The 18,009-nt window shown below is 45.2% G+C and overlaps 1 protein-coding gene and 1 non-coding gene across 2 annotated transcripts; one reads left to right on the top strand and one right to left on the bottom strand.

Annotated features, from left to right (window-relative positions):
- Window positions 1-14,258: 14,258 nt before the first annotated feature.
- On the bottom strand, window positions 14,259-16,468 carry Actrt3 (actin related protein T3). The gene is made up of 2 exons (XM_048346017.1): window positions 16,170-16,468; window positions 14,259-15,205 (listed from the first exon to the last, which is right to left on the bottom strand). Exons 1-2 carry the CDS (start codon window positions 16,364-16,366, stop codon window positions 14,287-14,289), a joined length of 1,116 nt encoding a protein of 371 aa, XP_048201974.1. The 5' UTR covers window positions 16,367-16,468; the 3' UTR covers window positions 14,259-14,286.
- Window positions 16,469-17,528: 1,060 nt separating this feature from the next.
- Window positions 17,529-17,601, top strand: Trnav-aac. The gene has a single exon. It is a non-coding gene; the product is annotated as a tRNA-Val (tRNA).
- The last annotated feature ends 408 nt before the right edge of the window (window positions 17,602-18,009 follow it).

The following is an 18,009-nucleotide window of genomic DNA, read 5'->3' as shown; positions in this document are numbered from 1 at the left end:
CTACCAAAAAGTCCTAAGTGTGGCTCCAGGGTAGAGTGTTAGCTCTGAGCAAAAAAGCTCAGAGACAGCACCTCGTTCCTCCTGAGTTGAAGCCCTAGGACTGGAACACACACACACACACACACACACACACACACACACACACACACACACACACAGAGATTTTTTTATTCACTGAAATGATTTTTAGGTACTAACAACCTGAACTAGGCTCAACTTTTATCGGTTATACGAAAAATATTTCACAAGATGATTGTTACTTCAGACACCCGTGACAACTTAAAGGGCCCTCACTCTATTGGTTCCCATTCCTTAGGTTTGAAAGTTCACTGTAGTAATTTATAAACTATAGTCCTATAGGACCGCTGGGCACTGGTGGTTCACGCCTGTAATCCTAACTGCTCAGGAGGCTGAGATCTGAAGATCACAGTTCAAAGCCAGCCAGGGTAGGAAAGTCCATGAGATTCTTATCTCCCATTAACCATCAGAAAACCGGAAGTGGTCCTGTGGCTTTATGTGGTAGAGCACTAGCCTTGAGCTGAAGTGCTCAGGGACAGTGCCCAGGCCCAGAGTTCAAGCCTCATGACAATAAATAAATAAATAAATAATTTGAATTATTTATTTATTTATAGGACTCAGGTAAATGCTGTGACTATAATTAGAGTTTTAGTATAACAAAAACATTCAAATCTGAACTAGTCAAAGGGAACAATATATAGGTGTGGCCAGGGAGGGCCTCCAAGGCTGTTCCCACTATTCCTCTCCTTACCTCTCACCAGTACATTATCATGCAACAATACACAGACATTGCCATCCAGGGAAGTTCATCCAAGATTCAGTATGTCCATAGTTTTATTAGGGGTTCCCTATTGGCATGATCAATTGAATTATTGGCCATGTGACTAAGCCTCTATCCACTCCTCCATTCCAGTTCTCTAAACACAGCTCAACTTTATGACCAAGCCCCATCCCAAACTACTCATTAGCGAAAGCCATTAGTCCAAGTCCAAGAGGTGCATCATGAATAGGAATCATAGTACTACCACTCCAGAAATCCCAGAGTTTGGAAGCTAATTCCCAGGAATCCAGAACAAAATGTAGCCTCATAATATTGTACTCGTAATATTTAAATGTTCTTTTAAATTATCTCTAAACATTTTTAAACAAGTATGGGGGATTGAGGATGAGCTAACAAAGAGAAAAATATAGTTGAAATAGGTTGTTTGCAACTAGAAAAATAGAAAAAAAAGGAGAAAAGAGAGAGAGAGAGAGCCAGGCCTGGGGCTTGAACTCAGCACCTGGGTACTGCCCCTGAACTTTTGTGCTCAAGTCTAGCACTCTATCACTTAAGCCACAATTCGACTTCTAGCTTTTTTGGTGGCTAATTGAAGACAGATGTCTCATAGGTTTTCCTGCGTAGTCTGGCTTCAAACCACAACTCTCAGATCTCAGCCTCCAGTGTAGCTAGAATTACAGGCATGAGCCATTAGCACTCAGCATGAATAAAAAGGAAGTTTTTAGGCCTGAGAGTTGTAGCTTGGAAGTCATGGGGTCTTTTCTCAGTCCAAAATAAACAAACAAACCAGATTTTTATCTCTCCTTGCAATATTGGCAATCTTAGGTTTCCATTCCCACAAGGTGGCTGCCCATTCTAAAGGGACAATCTCTGTATATAAACTCTTTTTGTAGTTATGATTCCTTCTTTTCTCTCCTAGGGAGTCAATCAAATTTGTAAACTTTGATCTAAGCCTTGGATACTTTTGATGTCTTTATTTCTAACACAAAGTACTGCTTTAAACTGGGTACAGGTGTTGGCTCATGCCAATAATTCTAGCTACTCAGGAAGCTGAGACCTGGAATTACCAATGTTTGAAGCCAGCCAGGGTAAAAAGTCTATTAGACTCCATTGCCTAACAAAGTACCACACTGGAGGTATTGTTCAAGTGGTAGTGCACCAACTGTGAGCAAGAAAGCCTATTGAGAATGCTAAGGCTCTGCGCCCCCCCCCCCAATGCTGCTGGGTGCCAGTAGTTCATGCCTGTAATCCTAGCTAGTTAGGAGGTTAAGATATGAAGAGTGCAGTTCCAAGCTAGCCCTGGCAGGAAAGTCCATCAGACCCTTACTTCCTATTAACCACCAGAAAACCAGAAGTGGTAGAGTGCTGGCCTTGAGTAAAATAGCTCAGGGACAGTGCCCAGGCCCTGAGTTCAAGCCCCACGACCAACAAACGTTCTTTATATCACTGAACACAAAGGTAATCCCATCACCACTCAGCAGACTGAGGCTGGAGGATAGCAGGAAAAACCATTGCTCTTCTATGTTTTGTATAGGTGTGTGTGTGTGTGTGTGTGTGTGTGTACACACAGTATACCTGTATCATCTCACAAGTCTAGACTTAAGCTAATATGGATTTTATTTTGCAGGGAAAGTAAGAAGCAAGTGCTGAACTTAAACTTATAAACTTCCTGCCTCATTTTCCCCAGTGCTAGGATTATAGGCATGTGTCTCCAAACCAGTCTAGTATTTTCTTGAGTTGTAGAACCAGCATGGCTAAACTGAATGTCACTGTCATTCTCAAAGTCAAAAGAAAGTCAACCTAGAACCTTAGAAAATAAGTACTTTATTCAGTGGGAAGGCTACAAGAAAGAAAAGTAAGCAGTCAGGGAATTGTGGTCTATACAATGTGCAGATGGAGGATAAGCTGATAAGCCAAAACTTGCCAAACAAGGAAATGGGGGCAGAGATGCTACAAAAGGACAGGGAAGTAGGAACAATAAAAGAATGAGGAAATAAGGACAGGGCACTAAATCTTTGGTTGTGTAATTTTGTAGGAAAGGAGACCCACCAATCAGAAAGCTGGGATCCTGTAGCTTGAACTCAGTGCCTGGGCACTGTCCCTGAGCCTATTTTGCTCGAGGCTAGTACTCTGCCACTCAAGGCACAGTACCACTTCAGGCTACGATTATAGTTATTGTACCCAGGTTGGAAAGCTGTTTTTAAGTATATCAATTCTCCTTTTTAAACCCAAGGCCAATCTCTGTAATGAAGATGGCAGAAGGCAGTTGAAGTGGACTTAAGTACTGCCTTACCATGGCATGTCTCTGCCAGGAAATTAGGGATTAAGTATGGGTTTTTTCTAACTTAGATGCAATGAAAGTTAAGAGAAAGATAAAACAAAGCCCACATTTCTCATTACTCTTAAATCTAAAGCTTCTTTCAAGAGTGTAACATGTTGGGAAAATCGGAGGAAGATGGCAGAGGTACAGCTGGGGCTGAGGTCTTGCCAAGAACCCAGTTTTAGTGTTCCAGCAAAAAGCCCACAGCTAGAGTCACACCAAGTGAGCCACAATAGTACAGAGATTTTGACCAGAGAGGAAATATTTAGATAGCCTGCTTAAGAAGAGAACTTTGAGTACCCGCTGACAGTAGCGGCAGTGGTGGCCACCACAGCAGGCAAAACCCAGAGTGTAAGCAGCTTCCAGCTCAATTCCAGTGTGCATCAGATGACTAAGAGCAGAAACCAACATCCTGCTGGCTACAGACAGAGGAAGATCCTGGCCGGCTTGAAAAACCAAGGGAAAGCATGAGTACCCCACCAAAGGCATTCTCCCTCCTGCTCACAGAACAGCATTTAGCACCTGAGAACATCACCATCTTTGACACTGGCACAGACTATGCCAGAGCAGCTAGCAGATAACTTGGGCCTGAGAAGCAGTGACAGCAGTGCCATTTTTCAACAGAGCAAAGGAACCTGAGCAGTGAAAGTCAGCTCTGCCCAGGGGAAGGGGGCCCCACCCAGGTGGGTTGAACTCCTCCCAGAGCAGGACAGCTTTCTGCCTCAGGTAAACACAGCCAGAGCCAGCCCTGCCTCTCTGCAGAACTGCAGTTTAGCCAGGAGTTAAAAAACAAAAACAAACAAACAAAAAAAAAAAACTGCATAGGCTGCAAAAGCAGAGAGCAGCTCTGGGCTGGGCCAAGAGTGTCTCAGGAGCTAGCCCTTCTGGGAAAAGCCACTGATTCCAGGGAGGCCACAACCCCACCCACACTCAAGCTCCCTGGAAGCAACTCCAAGCTACAGAAAACATCCACCTCCCTCCTGCATGACATGGAAAACAGACCACCCTCCAAACTAGTATGTGAGGAGGTTCACAAAGACCCCAGGACTGTAACGCATTGAAGGGAAATTCAAACTTTTATGCAAAACTTCTCAACAAACTTCTGGCCAATTGACTTCAACAACTCATCAAAAAAAAATTATACACTATGATCAAATAGGATTCATTCCAGAGATGCAAATCACATCAGTAGGCGCAAGGTCAAGAACCACGTGATCATCTTCCTAGATGCAGAAAAAGCATTTGGCAAGATCCAACAGTCATTTATGATGAAAGCTCTGGAGAAACTAGGAATCCATGGAACATCCCTCAATATAATAAAGGCTGTGTATGACAAACCTATAGCTAGCATTATACTTAATGGTGAAAAGTTAAAGCCATTTCCTCTAAAATCAGGAATGAGACAAGGATGTCCACTCTCTCCACTCCTCTTCAATATTGTATTAGAATTACTTGCTAGAGCAATGAGGCTAGATACAAAAATAAAAGGAATCCAAACAGGGAAAGATGAAGTAAAACTCTCTCTCTTTGCAGATGACATAATCCTGTATTTAAAGAACCCCATAGACTACACTCCCAAGTTACACAAACTGATCTGAAAATTTGGCAAAGTAGCAGGGTATAAAAAAAAACCTCAAAAGTTAATGGCTTGGCCAGGAGTTTGGCCTAGTGGTAGAGTGCTTGCCTAGAATGTACAAAGCCCTGGGTTCAATTCCCTGTACCACATATTTAGAAAAAGCTGGAAGTGGCACTGTGGCTCAAGTGGTAGAGTGCTAACCTTGAGCAAAAAGAGATCAAGGACAGTGCCCAGGCCCTGAGTTCAAGCCCCAGGACTGGAAAAAAAATCAATGGCTTTTCTGTATACCAACAATGAGAAGAGTGAGGCTGAAATCAGAAAGCAACTCCTTTTGTAATAGCCTCAAAAAATTTAAGAATAAAGTTAACCAAAGAAGTGAAAGACCTCTATGATGAAAACTTTAAAAACCTGAAAAAGGAAATTGAAGCACAACTAAGGAAGTGGAAAAATCTCCCATGCTCCTAGATTGGGAGGATTAACATCATGGAAATGGCAGTACTGCCAAAGGCTAGCTACAAATTCAATGCAATACCCATCAATATACTAACATCATTCTTTAATGAAATAGAGGAAGTAATACAAAAATTCATATGGAACAATAAAAGACTCTGAATAGTAAAAATAATCCTTAACAGGAAGAATAGTGCTGGAGGAATATCAATACCAAACTTCAAATTCTATCACAAACCTATAGTAATAATAATAAAGCTTGCCACTGGCACAAGAACAGGCCTGAGGACCAATGGAATATAACTGAAGACCCAGAAATGAACCCACAGACCTATGGCCACCTAATATTTGATAATAGAGCCAAAAAAAATAGGATAGAAGAAAGACAACCTCTTCAACAAATGGTGCTGGCAAAACTGGTTAAACACCTATAGAAAACTGAAATTAGGTCCTTAATATATACACCAGAATCAATTCCAAATGGATCAAAGAATTCAAGATCAAAGCAGATACCCTGAAAACATTACAGGAAGGACTAGGAGAGACACTAGGGCTCCTTGGCTCAGTTCAGAACTTTCTTAATAAAGACCCAGAAACACAACAAATCAAAGGCAGGTTGGACAAATAGGACTGCATCAAACTACAGAGCTTCTGCATGGCAAAGGACATAGCTGGCAAGATAAATAGAAAGCCCACAGATTGGGAGAAAATCTTCACTGGCCATACAACAGACAAGGGCCTCATATCTAAAATATACTTAGAATTCCAAAATTAAATCCCCCCAAAACAAATCCTCAAAGAAACAACTGCCTCAGCTAAAGACTTAGAGACTTCTCTGAAGAGGAAATAAGAATGGCCAATAGACACATAAACAAATGCTCAACATCTCTGGCCATAAAAGAAATGCAAATCAAAACAACATTGAGATTTTACCTCACCCCCAGTTAGAATGGCCATTATCAAGATAACTAATAACAAGAGATGCTGGCCAGGATGTGGCCAAAAGGGAATGCTACTACACTGTTGGTGAGAGTGTAAACTTGTTCAGCTACTCTGGAAAGCAGTGTGGAGGTTCCTCAAAAGACTAAACATAATGCTTCCCAATGACCCAGCAACCCAAAGGAACACAAACCAAGCCATACTAAAGCTCCTAGCACAACCATGTTCACTGCAGCATTATTTGCCATAACTAAAATATGGAACCAACCTTGATGCCCCTCAGTAGATGAATTGATCAAGAAAATGTGGTATATATACACAATGGAATTCTATGCTTCTATCAGAAAGAATGAAATCACCCATTCATAAGGAAATGGAAAGACTTGGAAAAAATCATATTAAGTGAAGTGAACCAGACCCAAAGAGATATAGATTCCATGGTTTCCCTCACTGGTAATAATTGGTATGTCTAGGATAGTCCTAGCATAGGATCACAATAGTTCAATAGCTATGTACATATGATCATATAAGATGATGCTAAGTAAAATGAACGTCAAGATATAGAAACAAGAGGTTTTTCATTGTTGTTATTTTTAATGTACTATGTGAAAGTATTTTTTTCTTTCATTTTTCTTTCCTATGGTTTATCCCATTGTCACTGTATTTGATTTTGGTACCCTGTGTATTGTATATACGTTTATCTGAATTAGGGAAGGGAAGGAGAACATCAAAATGGTGAACCAAAGGATAAAGGGCAAACCAATACAACAGTGATGTTCACAAGACAATATGTTGGAAATTAACTACACAACAAAGAGGGGATTATGGGGATGGAAAGTGGGAGAAAATGAGGGAGTGGATAACAAGTTTGACAAGTAATGTACTCACTGCCTTAGGTATGTAACTGTAACCACTCTATACATCACCTTCACGATAAAATTTAATTTAAAAAAGATTGTAATGTGTCATATTCTCGTTTATTATTTGAGATTCAGCATAGGTAAATGAAAATAAATGGGGACTAATATCATTATTTTCAAACTTCCTCTAACTATGCTCCTTTCCTTCTACCTTACCTTCAGAATGAGTTTTAAATCATGTAATAATTGTTTTTAAAACTATTCCTTTTGCAGAGTTGTTTTGTTTTGTTGAATTTGGGGTTTAGGTGCTGTCCCTGGGCTTTTTTCACTCATAGTTAGTGCTCTAACCACAGTGCCACATCTGGAGAGTAGTCTCTCACAGATTCTCCTGCTCCAGCTGGCTTCAAACCATGTTCCTCAGATCTCAGGCTTCCTGAGTAGCTAGGATACAGGCTTTAGCCACCGGACTCAGCTTCTCTTGGCAGTTTTAATAGATATTAAAAGGTAGGATATCAAATGTAAGAACTAGATAATAACCGTGGATTAATTTTAAACTTATTGCAGGTGAATGCCTGTAAACTAGCACTCTGAAGTGAGGCAACAAGATTGAGAGTTCTAGGCTAGCCTGGACTAGATAGAGTAAGACATTCTCAAAAATAAAATCATACATTTATTAAACCACTACTCTTTTAAATGAGTAAATATGAGTAACGGGAAAGTAAAATAAGCTTTGTTTAGGAGCTATAGGTGAGAGAAGAGCTAAGGAAGAAAATTAGTGAGGATGAATATGGTGATAGTTGATTTGCGCCATGAAAATAGAACAGTGGCCAAGCACCAGTGGCTCATGCTTGTAATCCTTGCAACTCAGGAGTCTGTAATCTGAGGATCATGGTTCCAAACCAATCTGGATAGGAAAGTCCATGTGACTCTTATTTCCAATTGGTAGAACATCAGCCATAAGGGAAACAGCTAAAGGACAGCACCAAGACCCTGAATTTAAGCCTGGGACAGGCGAAGAAAGAAAGGAAGGAAGGAAGGAAGGAAGGAAGGAAGGAAGGAAGGAAGGAAGGAAGGAAGGAAGGAAGGAAGGAAGGAAGGAAGGAAGGAAGGAAGGAAGGAAGGAAGGAAGGAAGGAAGGAAGGAAGGAAAGAAGGAAGGAAGGGGAGGGAGGGAGGGAGGGAGGGAGGGAGAAAGTAAGAGAGAAAGAGAGAGAGGGAGGGAGGGAGGAAGGGAAGGAGGAAAGGAAGGAAGGAAGGAAGGAAGGAAGGAAGGAAGGAAGGAAGGAAGGAACTGTAAAACCTGTTTAAATTGTTTAAAGGGAGTGGGGTGAGTTCTATCAGGACTACATAATATATATATATATATATATGGATATGTTGCATGAAATTGTCCTTGTAAAGCTAATATATGCTAATATAAACATAGCCAGCCACCACTGGCTCACGTCTGTAATCCTAGTCAGGATGATTAGATCTGATCTGATGATCAGAGTTCTAAGCTAGCCTGGGCCAGAAAGTCCATGTAACTTTTATCCACAATTAATCACCAAAAAAAGCCAGAAGTGCTGCTGTGGCTCACGTGGTAGAGTGCTAATCTTGTGGAAAAGTTGTTTAGGGACAGCACGCAGTCCTAGAGTTCAAGGACCAGGACCAGCAAAAATACATACATACAGAGATACAACCTGACAAAAGCCATCCTTCCTCAAGAACTCATGTCACTGCAGTTTGTAAGTCTGGAGCTTTAGTACCACTAGATGGAGCAGTAACCAAACGTAAATGTCTGGAGCCAAGGAACTTCAGCAGTCTTCAGAAGGGATCTTGAGTGAAAAGGTTTAAATTACTTCCTCAAGAATGAAGAGACCGTACTGACGAAAATAACTGCTAGAACTTTATATTCTTTACATTTCTGCTGTTCTTTCCAACAAAACCTCGATGAGTAGAAACTGTTTCTCCTTAAAGAAATGAGAAAACCCGGAAATCTGGACTTCAAAGTGGTTTCTTTTTTTCCTTCTTTTCTCGTGTGTGTGTGTGTGTGTGTGTGTGTGTGTGTGTGTGAATTCTGGGGCATCAACTCAGGGCTTTAGCTTTTTTCCCTCAAAGCTGGTGCTCTACCACCTGAGCTACAGCTCCACTTCAGGCCTTTTGGGGGTTGACTGGAGTCTCATGGACCTTCCTGCCTAGACTGTGACTATCATATTATATCTCAGACTCCTGGGTAGCTGGGATTATAGGCATGACCTAATGAGCCACCAGTGTCCAGCATTTTTTTTTCACATTTTCGTTTTTCTTTTCTTCTTCTTCTTCTTTTCTCAGTCAGTCGTGAGGTTTGAACTCCAAGTCTGGGCGCAGTCCTTGAGTGCTTCAGCTCAAGGCTAGCGCTCCACCACTTTGAGCCACAGCGCCACTTCCAGTTTTCTGGTGGTTAATTGGAGATAAGAATCTCACAGACTTTCCTGGCCCAGCTGGCTTTGAACCACGATCCTCAGATCTCAGCCTCCTGAGGAGGTAGGATTACGGGTGTGAGCCACCAGCACCACATTAAATTTTTCACATTTCTTAATGATCACATTATAGAACTCTAAGCAACCTACTTTAATCAGCTGAGATGCTATAGATGTACGATTTACTAATCTACAGACTCTTTGACCTTTCAATCACCGGGTTAGGACTTACTGGTCTTTCTTGGCCACTGCCCTGCAAAGTCACCCTACAGAAGACACTAAGACATTACTTTTGGGGGGTGTGAATGGGCCGAAGTAGCCCGTAGGTTCTTGAGCCCAGTGGGCTCATTCCCTTTCCTGAAAGAGGGCAGACTGGGGGAGGGGGGAGTTGTGAGGATGGGCCAGAAAAGAGGGCATGTCTTTAAACTTCATTCCCTCCTTCTGGGATAACCTGAGAAGTGGGAAGTCCCACCCCACGCTGCCACCATGCCACCCTCCACCCCCACTGAGGGGGCCGGTGAGAAAGGGGGATCCACCCTGTGCTGAGGTCACCACCCGCCCTCTCGCTGGAGGACAGGGAGCAACATGAGAGGGGGACTGGTTTCGAAGAGAAGGAGAGAGACACAGAGGAAGGAAGGCGGGAAGAGGTGCCAGGTGGAGCTGAGCAGGGCCCAGGCCTGCTGAGAGCCTGGGCCTAAGGACAGGAGAGGCCCAGGACCGGGCCTGCAGAGTCCGGGCCTGGGGAGAGCTGAGAGATCTGTGGAGAGCTGAGAGGCCTGCAGCCTGTGAAGAACAGAGGCCTGCGAAGTGTCAAGAGGCCTGTGGAGAAGAGGCCTGCAGAGAGCAGCTAGCCCAGAGGCGTGTGGAGAGCAGAGGCCTGAGGAAAGCCAAGAGGCATGCAGAGAAGCCTGTGAAGAGGGAGAAAAACTCACCCATTGGAGGCTGCAGGTGCTCCTAGCTCCAGGGTAGCCTGCAGCAAGGCAGTCGAAGACCAACTAATAAAACTCCTTTGTCCCTTCTAACTGTGCCTCAGTGGATTTTCTCAACCTTAGGCTATTATTTGGAGGCCAGGCTGAAGCCTGAGTGAGGGCTCTGACCTGTGTGACAGGGTGAGTGAAATGCAGAAGCTTGACGCACAGGTGGAGCTGGAGCTGAAGTCTGTGGTGGGGGCTGAGCAGCTGAACACTGTTTGATGAACAAGTAGACAGTGAAGGTTGTTTTGCCCAAGGGGGCCAAGAAAATCTAGGTGGACAGCCCCTAGGAGGTCAGCCAGGCCCCAGACACTTACTTGGATACCTTCAGCTGCCCTGTGATTGTTGCCTACAAGAATCTGGTTGAAGAGTCTCCACCCTCAATAGTGGCAAGCAGAGCCTAGAGCCTGAGCACAAGGCTGTGACCAGTAAGATTTTCCATCTGGACAGATTGGGCCTTGGCCCCTGGGAAACCCCCTCGTAGGTGAGTGTCTTGACCCTCAGAGGAGAGCTTCCCTCGAGTTCTGTTTCCCAAGGACTAACATGGATAGGAGTCATTTGCAAAACATCCAGGGGTGAGTCTAAGGCTCAGAGAAGACACTTCCCGTGCTTCCTGGGGCTTCTTTGTGAAGCCATCTGGTCTGGGCAGGCCTGCATCTAGGAGACTCAGTGGAGGGCTAGACGCACTAATACTTCCCAAGTCTGAGGCAGGGACAAGACGTTGCCCAAGCCTCCTGAGACTTCCTTGAGAAACCACTTGGGACTTCCCTGAGAGGCCATGAGTGTTAAGTGTCTGAAGTATCTGTGGATCTGTCCTTTGGTGTTGTCTGCTTCTTGTTTTGTCTGCTTAATTTTTGCTCCTTTTAGGACATCTTGGTTACTTAAAGTCACTAGAGAATGGCCTTGGTGGCTTGGCTGCCAGGGGACAGAAATCCCCACAGGGCAGGCACCCCTGAAATGTTTTCAGGGACCCATGGTCTTTCCGCCACTCTGACAGCCAGCTCATGGATGCTGGACATGCCAAAAAATGTTAGAGTCACTCAGAATTCTTCTGAAGTTTCTGTCTTCTGTCTGAATGTTTTCTGTATTTGGGGGATCAATTTTATATAAATAATAATGTAAATGAATGTAACGTAATATAAATGGTAAATAATGTAAACTATAAATTTTATGTAAAATTTTAATAATAAGAACTGAATCTATCCAGGCACTGGTAACTCACACCTGTGATTGAAACTACTCAGGAGGCTGAGATCTGAGGATCACAGTTTAAAGCCAGCCTGGGCAGGAAAGTCCATGAGACTCGTCTCCAATAAACTATGCAGAAAAAGCTGAATGTAGAACTGTGGCCACTTGCAAAGAAACTCAGGGGCAGCATACAGGTCCAGAGTTCAAGTCCCAAGACTAGCAGCAACAACAACAACAAAAAAAGAACTAAATCTCCCTTTCATTTGGAAAGGGTACTTTTTTTTTTAGGTGGTAGTAGAAATTTGAACTCAGGGCCTTGTAGGGAAGGTCCTATGCCATTTGAGCCATACTCTCAGCCCAAGAAAGGGCTTTTCAATTATGACTTTGTTTTAATCTGCATCTTGATAAAAGCAGGAATAGTTCACCATTAATGGTGCATTAATAGTGCAGTTTCACATGGAAACATCAGCTGATCTTGAACAGCTTTACTCCTGGTCAATTGGGTTAACTCTGCAGATTTGTTGCTATTCTCAAACTCACTGACACTTTTCATTCATTGGCTGGGGCTCTACCAACTGAGCCACCTCCAACCTATCACTTCTTTCTCTTTCCCCAGATTCATCTGAAAAGGATCCTTGGGATCCTATGGTCCTTGGGAGAAGAATAAAGATGAAGAGACCAGTATTAAGGATTGTGTACATGAATAGCCAAGAAAGCTGTTTTTGGAATCCCTTTAAACTTAAATCTCTTTACCTCTTTAAATCTCAATCTAAGTTTTAAAATGGGAATAAAACTTGTGTATGTCTCTGCGATGCTGAAGTTTAGTTTAGATACAGTTATCTCTCTCAACCCCCAGCCTCCTCTTTAAGCTCCACTTCCAGCTTTTTGGTGGTTAATTGGAGATGAAAATCTCACAAACTTTCCTACCTGGGCTGGTTTCCACCTGCATTCCTCAGATCCCAGCCTCCTGAGTAGCTTGGGTTATAGGCATGAGCCACTGGTGCTTAGCTGTCTTTTGCTTTTAAATCTATAGTTGTCCCACACACGCACCTATAGAACATCTAACACTTAAACCTTTCACACTTTGGTCTTAATTTACCTTCCTGCTTTCAGCTCTTCCTCTGTTCTCTCTCAGGCACTCCCTCCAAATCTGTCCATCTATCCACATATATACATATAGATGTATATGTATTTATGAAGTACCAGAGATTGAACTACTCAGTGCCTTAGGTTTCCTATGCAGGAAAACTCTACCACTTGAGCCATGCCCCATACCCTGAGCTCTTTAATAGGAAACAGTCTGAGTGGAGGGAGGGGATAAGGGAGAAAAATGAAGGAGGAGCTAACAAGTTTGACAAGAAATGTACTCACTACCTTACATATGTAATTGTAACCCCCTCTGTACATCACCTTGACAAATTATGAAGCAGTCTATTAAACATGCCTTGAAGCTCAGAATGTAGAGTGCCTTGCCTAGCAAGATTAAGGCCAAAGTTCAAATCCTACTACCACTAAAAGTTAACCCCCACCCCAAATAAATCCCTAGGTAGGCACCAGCTACTCACACCTGTAATCTTAGCTACACAGGAGGCTGAGATCTAAGGATCAAATGGTCAAAGCCAGCCCAGGCAGCTCATCTCCAATTAACCAACCAAAAGCCAGAAATGGATCTGTGCTAGCCTTGACCAAAAAAGCTTAGGGACAGTCACCAGGCCCTGAGTTCAAGCTCGAGCATTAGCACACATGCACGCATGCGCTCCCCCCATACACACAAATCCCTTCAATATGTTTTATTCATGCGTATCCCCAAGCCCTTGATCATTCCATTGTGCTTATGCGGATATTCTGCCCTCTTTATTTCCCCCACCTATTCTAGGGTCACCTCATCCTTTATGATACACTTCTGATGAAGTCTTTCCTTACAACAGCAACCTTCTTAGAAACCGCCTCAGCCTTAAATCTTTTCACTCATTTAGCACAGAAACTATTGTATCACAAAATGCTCTCTTTCCTAGTGAAATTTAAGCTTTCCAAGGTCAAGAGTAGGGTTTCCGATAGCATTTAACTTGTTTTTGTTTTCTGGTCAGTTGTGGGGCTTGCGGGCCTTTGTGCTGTCCCTGAGCTCTTCAGTTCAAGGCTAGTGCTCTGCTGCTTAAGCCACAGCACCACTTCTGGTTTTCTGGTGGTAAATTGGAGACAAGAATCTCACAGACTTTCCTGCCAGGGTGGCTTTGACCCTCAATCTCATATCTCAGCCATCTGAGTAGCTAGGATTTCAGACATGAACCACTAGCACCCAGCTTAACTTAGTTTTAATTCAACAAATAATCACTGTTGGTCCAGTATTAATATCATCATTATTATTTCTCCCATTATAAAATGTAACAGAGCTAAGTGTCGGTGGCTTATGCCTATAATCCCAGCTGTTCAGGAGGGTGAGATCTGAGAATTGTGGTTCAAAGCCAACCTCAGCAGGAAAGCTGGTAAGACTCATCTCTAATCAACCACAAAAAAGCTGAAAATGGTGCTGTGGCACAAGTCGTAGAACACTATCCTTGAGCACATAAAGCCCAGAGATAGTGCCCAAAACCCTGAGTTCAAGCCCCAGGACTGGCACCAAAAATTAAAAGTATATATACATCATAATAATAACAGAAATAATTTCCGTTCTTCCAGAAACCCATACTATCCAAAGTGTTGCCACAAATACTCCAAACATTTTTCTTTGAAGCATTTTATCTGTATTTCAGAAGCATCTTTGGTGTACTATATTGGGTCCAACTTCATTGAATTCTTCAGCGGTGATCCACATGTCCTGGAAGGCGGAGAGGGATGCAAGAATGGAACCTCCCATCCACACTGAGAGCTGCCTTTCCGGGGGCGCCGTAACCTGCACCGAAGTATTAGCCGGTGCCACCTTTGCTATATCCTTAACCAGCCGCTTTTCTAAACCAGGGAAACAGGTGGATCCTCCAGCAAGGATAATATTGGAGAAGAAGGAATGCCTCAGATCCGTATCACATTTCATTATGCTGCTGAAGCACATTTTGTCGATGCCAGGAACATCAAGGTTCATGAGACATGGGGAAAAGAGGACTTCGGGACACCGAAAGAGCTCATCCTTGAGCTTGAGGACCTTCCCATCCGGTAGTGTGTACTCTTTCTCCAAAACATTCGATTGCTTGGCCACTTCCTCCTCGTAGTTCAAAGCCACATAACAACAGGTCTCCTTAATGTTGGCAACGATCTTTCTGTCTGAAGCATTCAGCAGCATGATGCCGTGGTTCTTCAATAACATCATGAGATAGTTGGTGAAATCAGCACCTGCTAGATTTAGCTGCTGGACACCATGAGGTAGACAGTAACCCTCAAAGACAGGCACAGACTGGGTAACCCCAGCCCCCGAATTCAGCACCAAGCCACTAGTGAAGCCAGAAGCAAAGAGAGCCAGCACAGCTTGGATGGATATATAGAAGGCAGGAACACCCAGATGCTCAAAAAACACTTCACAGATCCGTTGCCTATTGGCTAGTGGGTTTAGTGCAGGCTCAGTCATCAAGACTGGGCCATCACCAGGCTTTAACTTGAGGCTGTAGTCAAAGACGTGCTTCCACATGACCTCCATGTCCCCCCAGGAAGTAATGAGTCCGCGCTCCACTGGGTAGCTGGATGGAGAGAAATAGGGGCAGTAAGTGTTCCAGTTTCTACTGTCTTCAAATCCTAGTGAAACCAGTTTCCAACAGTCCCTTTATGAGCAATAATGCAGCAAACACGAGCACGGCTACCTTTCTCTATAATCAGTCCTTCCCACTTTTTCTCCCCTTTACAACATTTGGGGGATCCCACATTGTACACTATTTCATTTTTGTGTGGAGGTAACGGGGGCTTGCACTCGGGGCCTGGGGCACACTGTCTTTTAGCTTTTCACGCAAGGTTGGTGTTCTACCATTTGAGCCACAGCTCCAATTCCAGATTTTTCTTGGTTAACTGGAGATCAGTGTCGCATGGACTTTTATGCTAGGGGCTGGCTTGGAACCGGGATCCTCAAATCTCAGCCTCCTGAGTAGCTAGGGCTTGAGCCCCGTCCCCCCCCCCCCCCGTCCCCCCGTCCACCCCCCCCCCCCCCGCGAGCTGCTATTTGTGGTTGTAATGTCAAATAACTGAAGAGGAAACTCAAGACTGAAAAAGCATTCCTAAGTGAACCTCCACAGTTCAGCCTTATCTACGTTGGGTACCCGAGGCGATCGGTGGCCTGGGGCGCAGTTTTCAATTAAGGGGAACTGGCTGAGGCTTCTCGGCCACACATCCTGACCTTGTCTGGTCATCGCGCTCTCCCCGACCCGTCCCCAGGTCCCAAGGTCGCTCAGTGCCCGAGTCCCGCCCCCGCCCCCCAACCCTAGGATCTGGCGTCCCTATATCCCTAGGTCCTAGGGCCCCGCCCCTCACCCCGCCGGCGCGGACGAGACAGCTGCTGGACCGTGCGTCCCGCCGATCCCGCCCCCGCCCCCGGGCTCTAGGTCCCGGGGCCCCGCGGTCCGGCCCCCCGCCCCCCCCCCCGCCCCCGGGCTCTGGGTCCCGGGATCCCACGGTCGCCCCCCGCCCCCGCCCCCGCCGGCGCGGAGGGGGCACCTGATGGACAGCGCGCCCCGCCGTTCCTGAGCCTGGTCGCCCACGCACAGCTCCGGGGCCCCCTCCACCCCCTTCGGGCCCTTGGTGCGGCCGACTATGTTCGGGTACAGGAACTGGGGCTCCCGCGTCCCCGCCAGGCCCGCCTTGATCATCCCCGAGCCGTTGTCGATCACCACCGGGAGCTGGTAGCAGCTCATGCCGCTGCCTCCCCGCCGCGCACGCTCGCCCGGCCGCGCCTCCTCCGGGCTGTGCGGGGCCCTAAAGCTCGGAACGCCGCGTCACAAAGGAGCGGGCGGGGCCCGGCTGGCGGGGACCCCGGGGGGTGGGGCTGCGGTAGGGGGGGGGAGTGAGGATGGGGGCGGGGGTCCCCAGACAGTTGCCGTGGGCTTCTGCACGTGTGCCCCGCGGTTACGGTGCGTGGGGCTGCGCCACCCCCGCCCCCTGCACCCCAGTACCCGGAAAAGCTAACGGGCACGCGCGTCGAACCCTTCCCGAGCACGTCCCCCTCCCCCCCCCCCAACACCTCGCAACAGGTGGGAGCTCGGGGCCCCGCGGGAAACCCGGAGGCGCGCGGGAAGGAAGGGGACGGCAGGCCCCCGCCCCCCGCCCCCCGCCTTCTGAAAGGCTCCGCTCCGAGTGGGAGAGCTGCGAAGGAGTTCCAAGGCCTCTGCCGCGTCTGTGTGCCCCTAGGGCAGTGCTTTCCATTTCTTCCTTGAGACAGATCTATGTACTTAAAGAAAATAGGTGAATATATATATATATATATATATGTTCTGTAAATATATTCAATTAAAACGAGATGTTAGTCGCTTAGGATTTGATTTTTCCTTTGTCCTCGGGAGCTGATCTTCACTTTTTTTTTTTTTTTTTTTTTGCGCATAAGGATGTGTCTGCTTCTTTACAGGAAAAGTAATGTTCATGGGAAGTTTAGATCCAGGGGGGTAAAACAGTGCATTGTCAAAGTGCTCCTCTTCAGAATACGATTCGCTCACCTCTGAGGCGTTTGGAAGCAGGCATGTGGGCGTTCCGAGAGGAGATTGAGAAGTAATTCTCGCGTCCTTCCACCAGAGGCTGAGCCCTTGGATTTTTATTTTTTCTTTTTCCCCTTCTCCTCCTTCTTCTTCTTCTTCCCGGCTGAATAAGAGCTTGGGCATTTGGTATTGGGCGCCTGCAAGCGCTGTAGGCAAATTCAAGCTTTTGAAGTAGTTTGATACACCGTTTAAATAATTTTCTCTTTTTGGTTCTGCATCACTACCACTCCATTAGTAAAGATCACATGGATAATAGTTCGCCTTTCGTGGAAAGTACAAGGGCGTCATTCCTATATCAAGGAGTTCTAGACCAGGCAGGGACAGCTCAGTTTCCGTAGTGTAGTGGTTATCACGTTCGCCTAACACGCGAAAGGTCCCCGGTTCGAAACCGGGCGGAAACAGCTCTGTTTTCCTTCTGCCTGTAAGGTTGACTATTGGGTACTCCGTTCATTTTCAAGCATGACCTTGACAATATGAGAAATGTCAACCTTTAGTCTGTAGGTTAACCAGATGTGTACTTCATAGAATTGCCAATCAGAAATGCCGCGTGTTAAAAAAAAAAATGAATTAGGCTCGCAACTAGAGTAATGTACTGGGCCACTTAATTTCCCCCAAGTTATTAATTTTTCCCCCTGAACATCAGATGCAAAGTTGTATTCTTTGTATGTTAAATTCACAAATATTTCTGAATATATCATGGGGGAGGGAGGGAAAGCAAGGCGATTTTATAACGAAGAAATAATGAGAACCAGCTTTATGTTTTCTTAACAACGCAACGGGTGTGCTTTTATTTACAAATATGACTCGTA

The sequence above is a fragment of the Perognathus longimembris genome, chromosome 5, assembly GCF_023159225.1.
Source record: "Perognathus longimembris pacificus isolate PPM17 chromosome 5, ASM2315922v1, whole genome shotgun sequence".
In the NCBI taxonomy this organism is placed as follows: Eukaryota; Metazoa; Chordata; class Mammalia; order Rodentia; family Heteromyidae; genus Perognathus; species Perognathus longimembris.
The sequence above is the reverse complement of the archived record's forward strand: the minus strand, read 5'-3'. Positions and strand labels throughout refer to the sequence as shown.

What these genes read in the sequence shown, in the direction of transcription:
- Actrt3 (XM_048346017.1), bottom strand. Translation starts at nt 16,366, where the DNA reads ATGAGCTGCTACCAGCTCCCGGTGGTGATCGACAACGGCTCGGGGATG. An exon ending in CGGGGCGCGCTGTCCATCAG is followed by an intron (nt 15,206 to 16,169) that starts GTGCCCCCTCCG and finishes CTCTCCATCCAG; the next exon opens with CTACCCAGTGGAGCGCGGAC.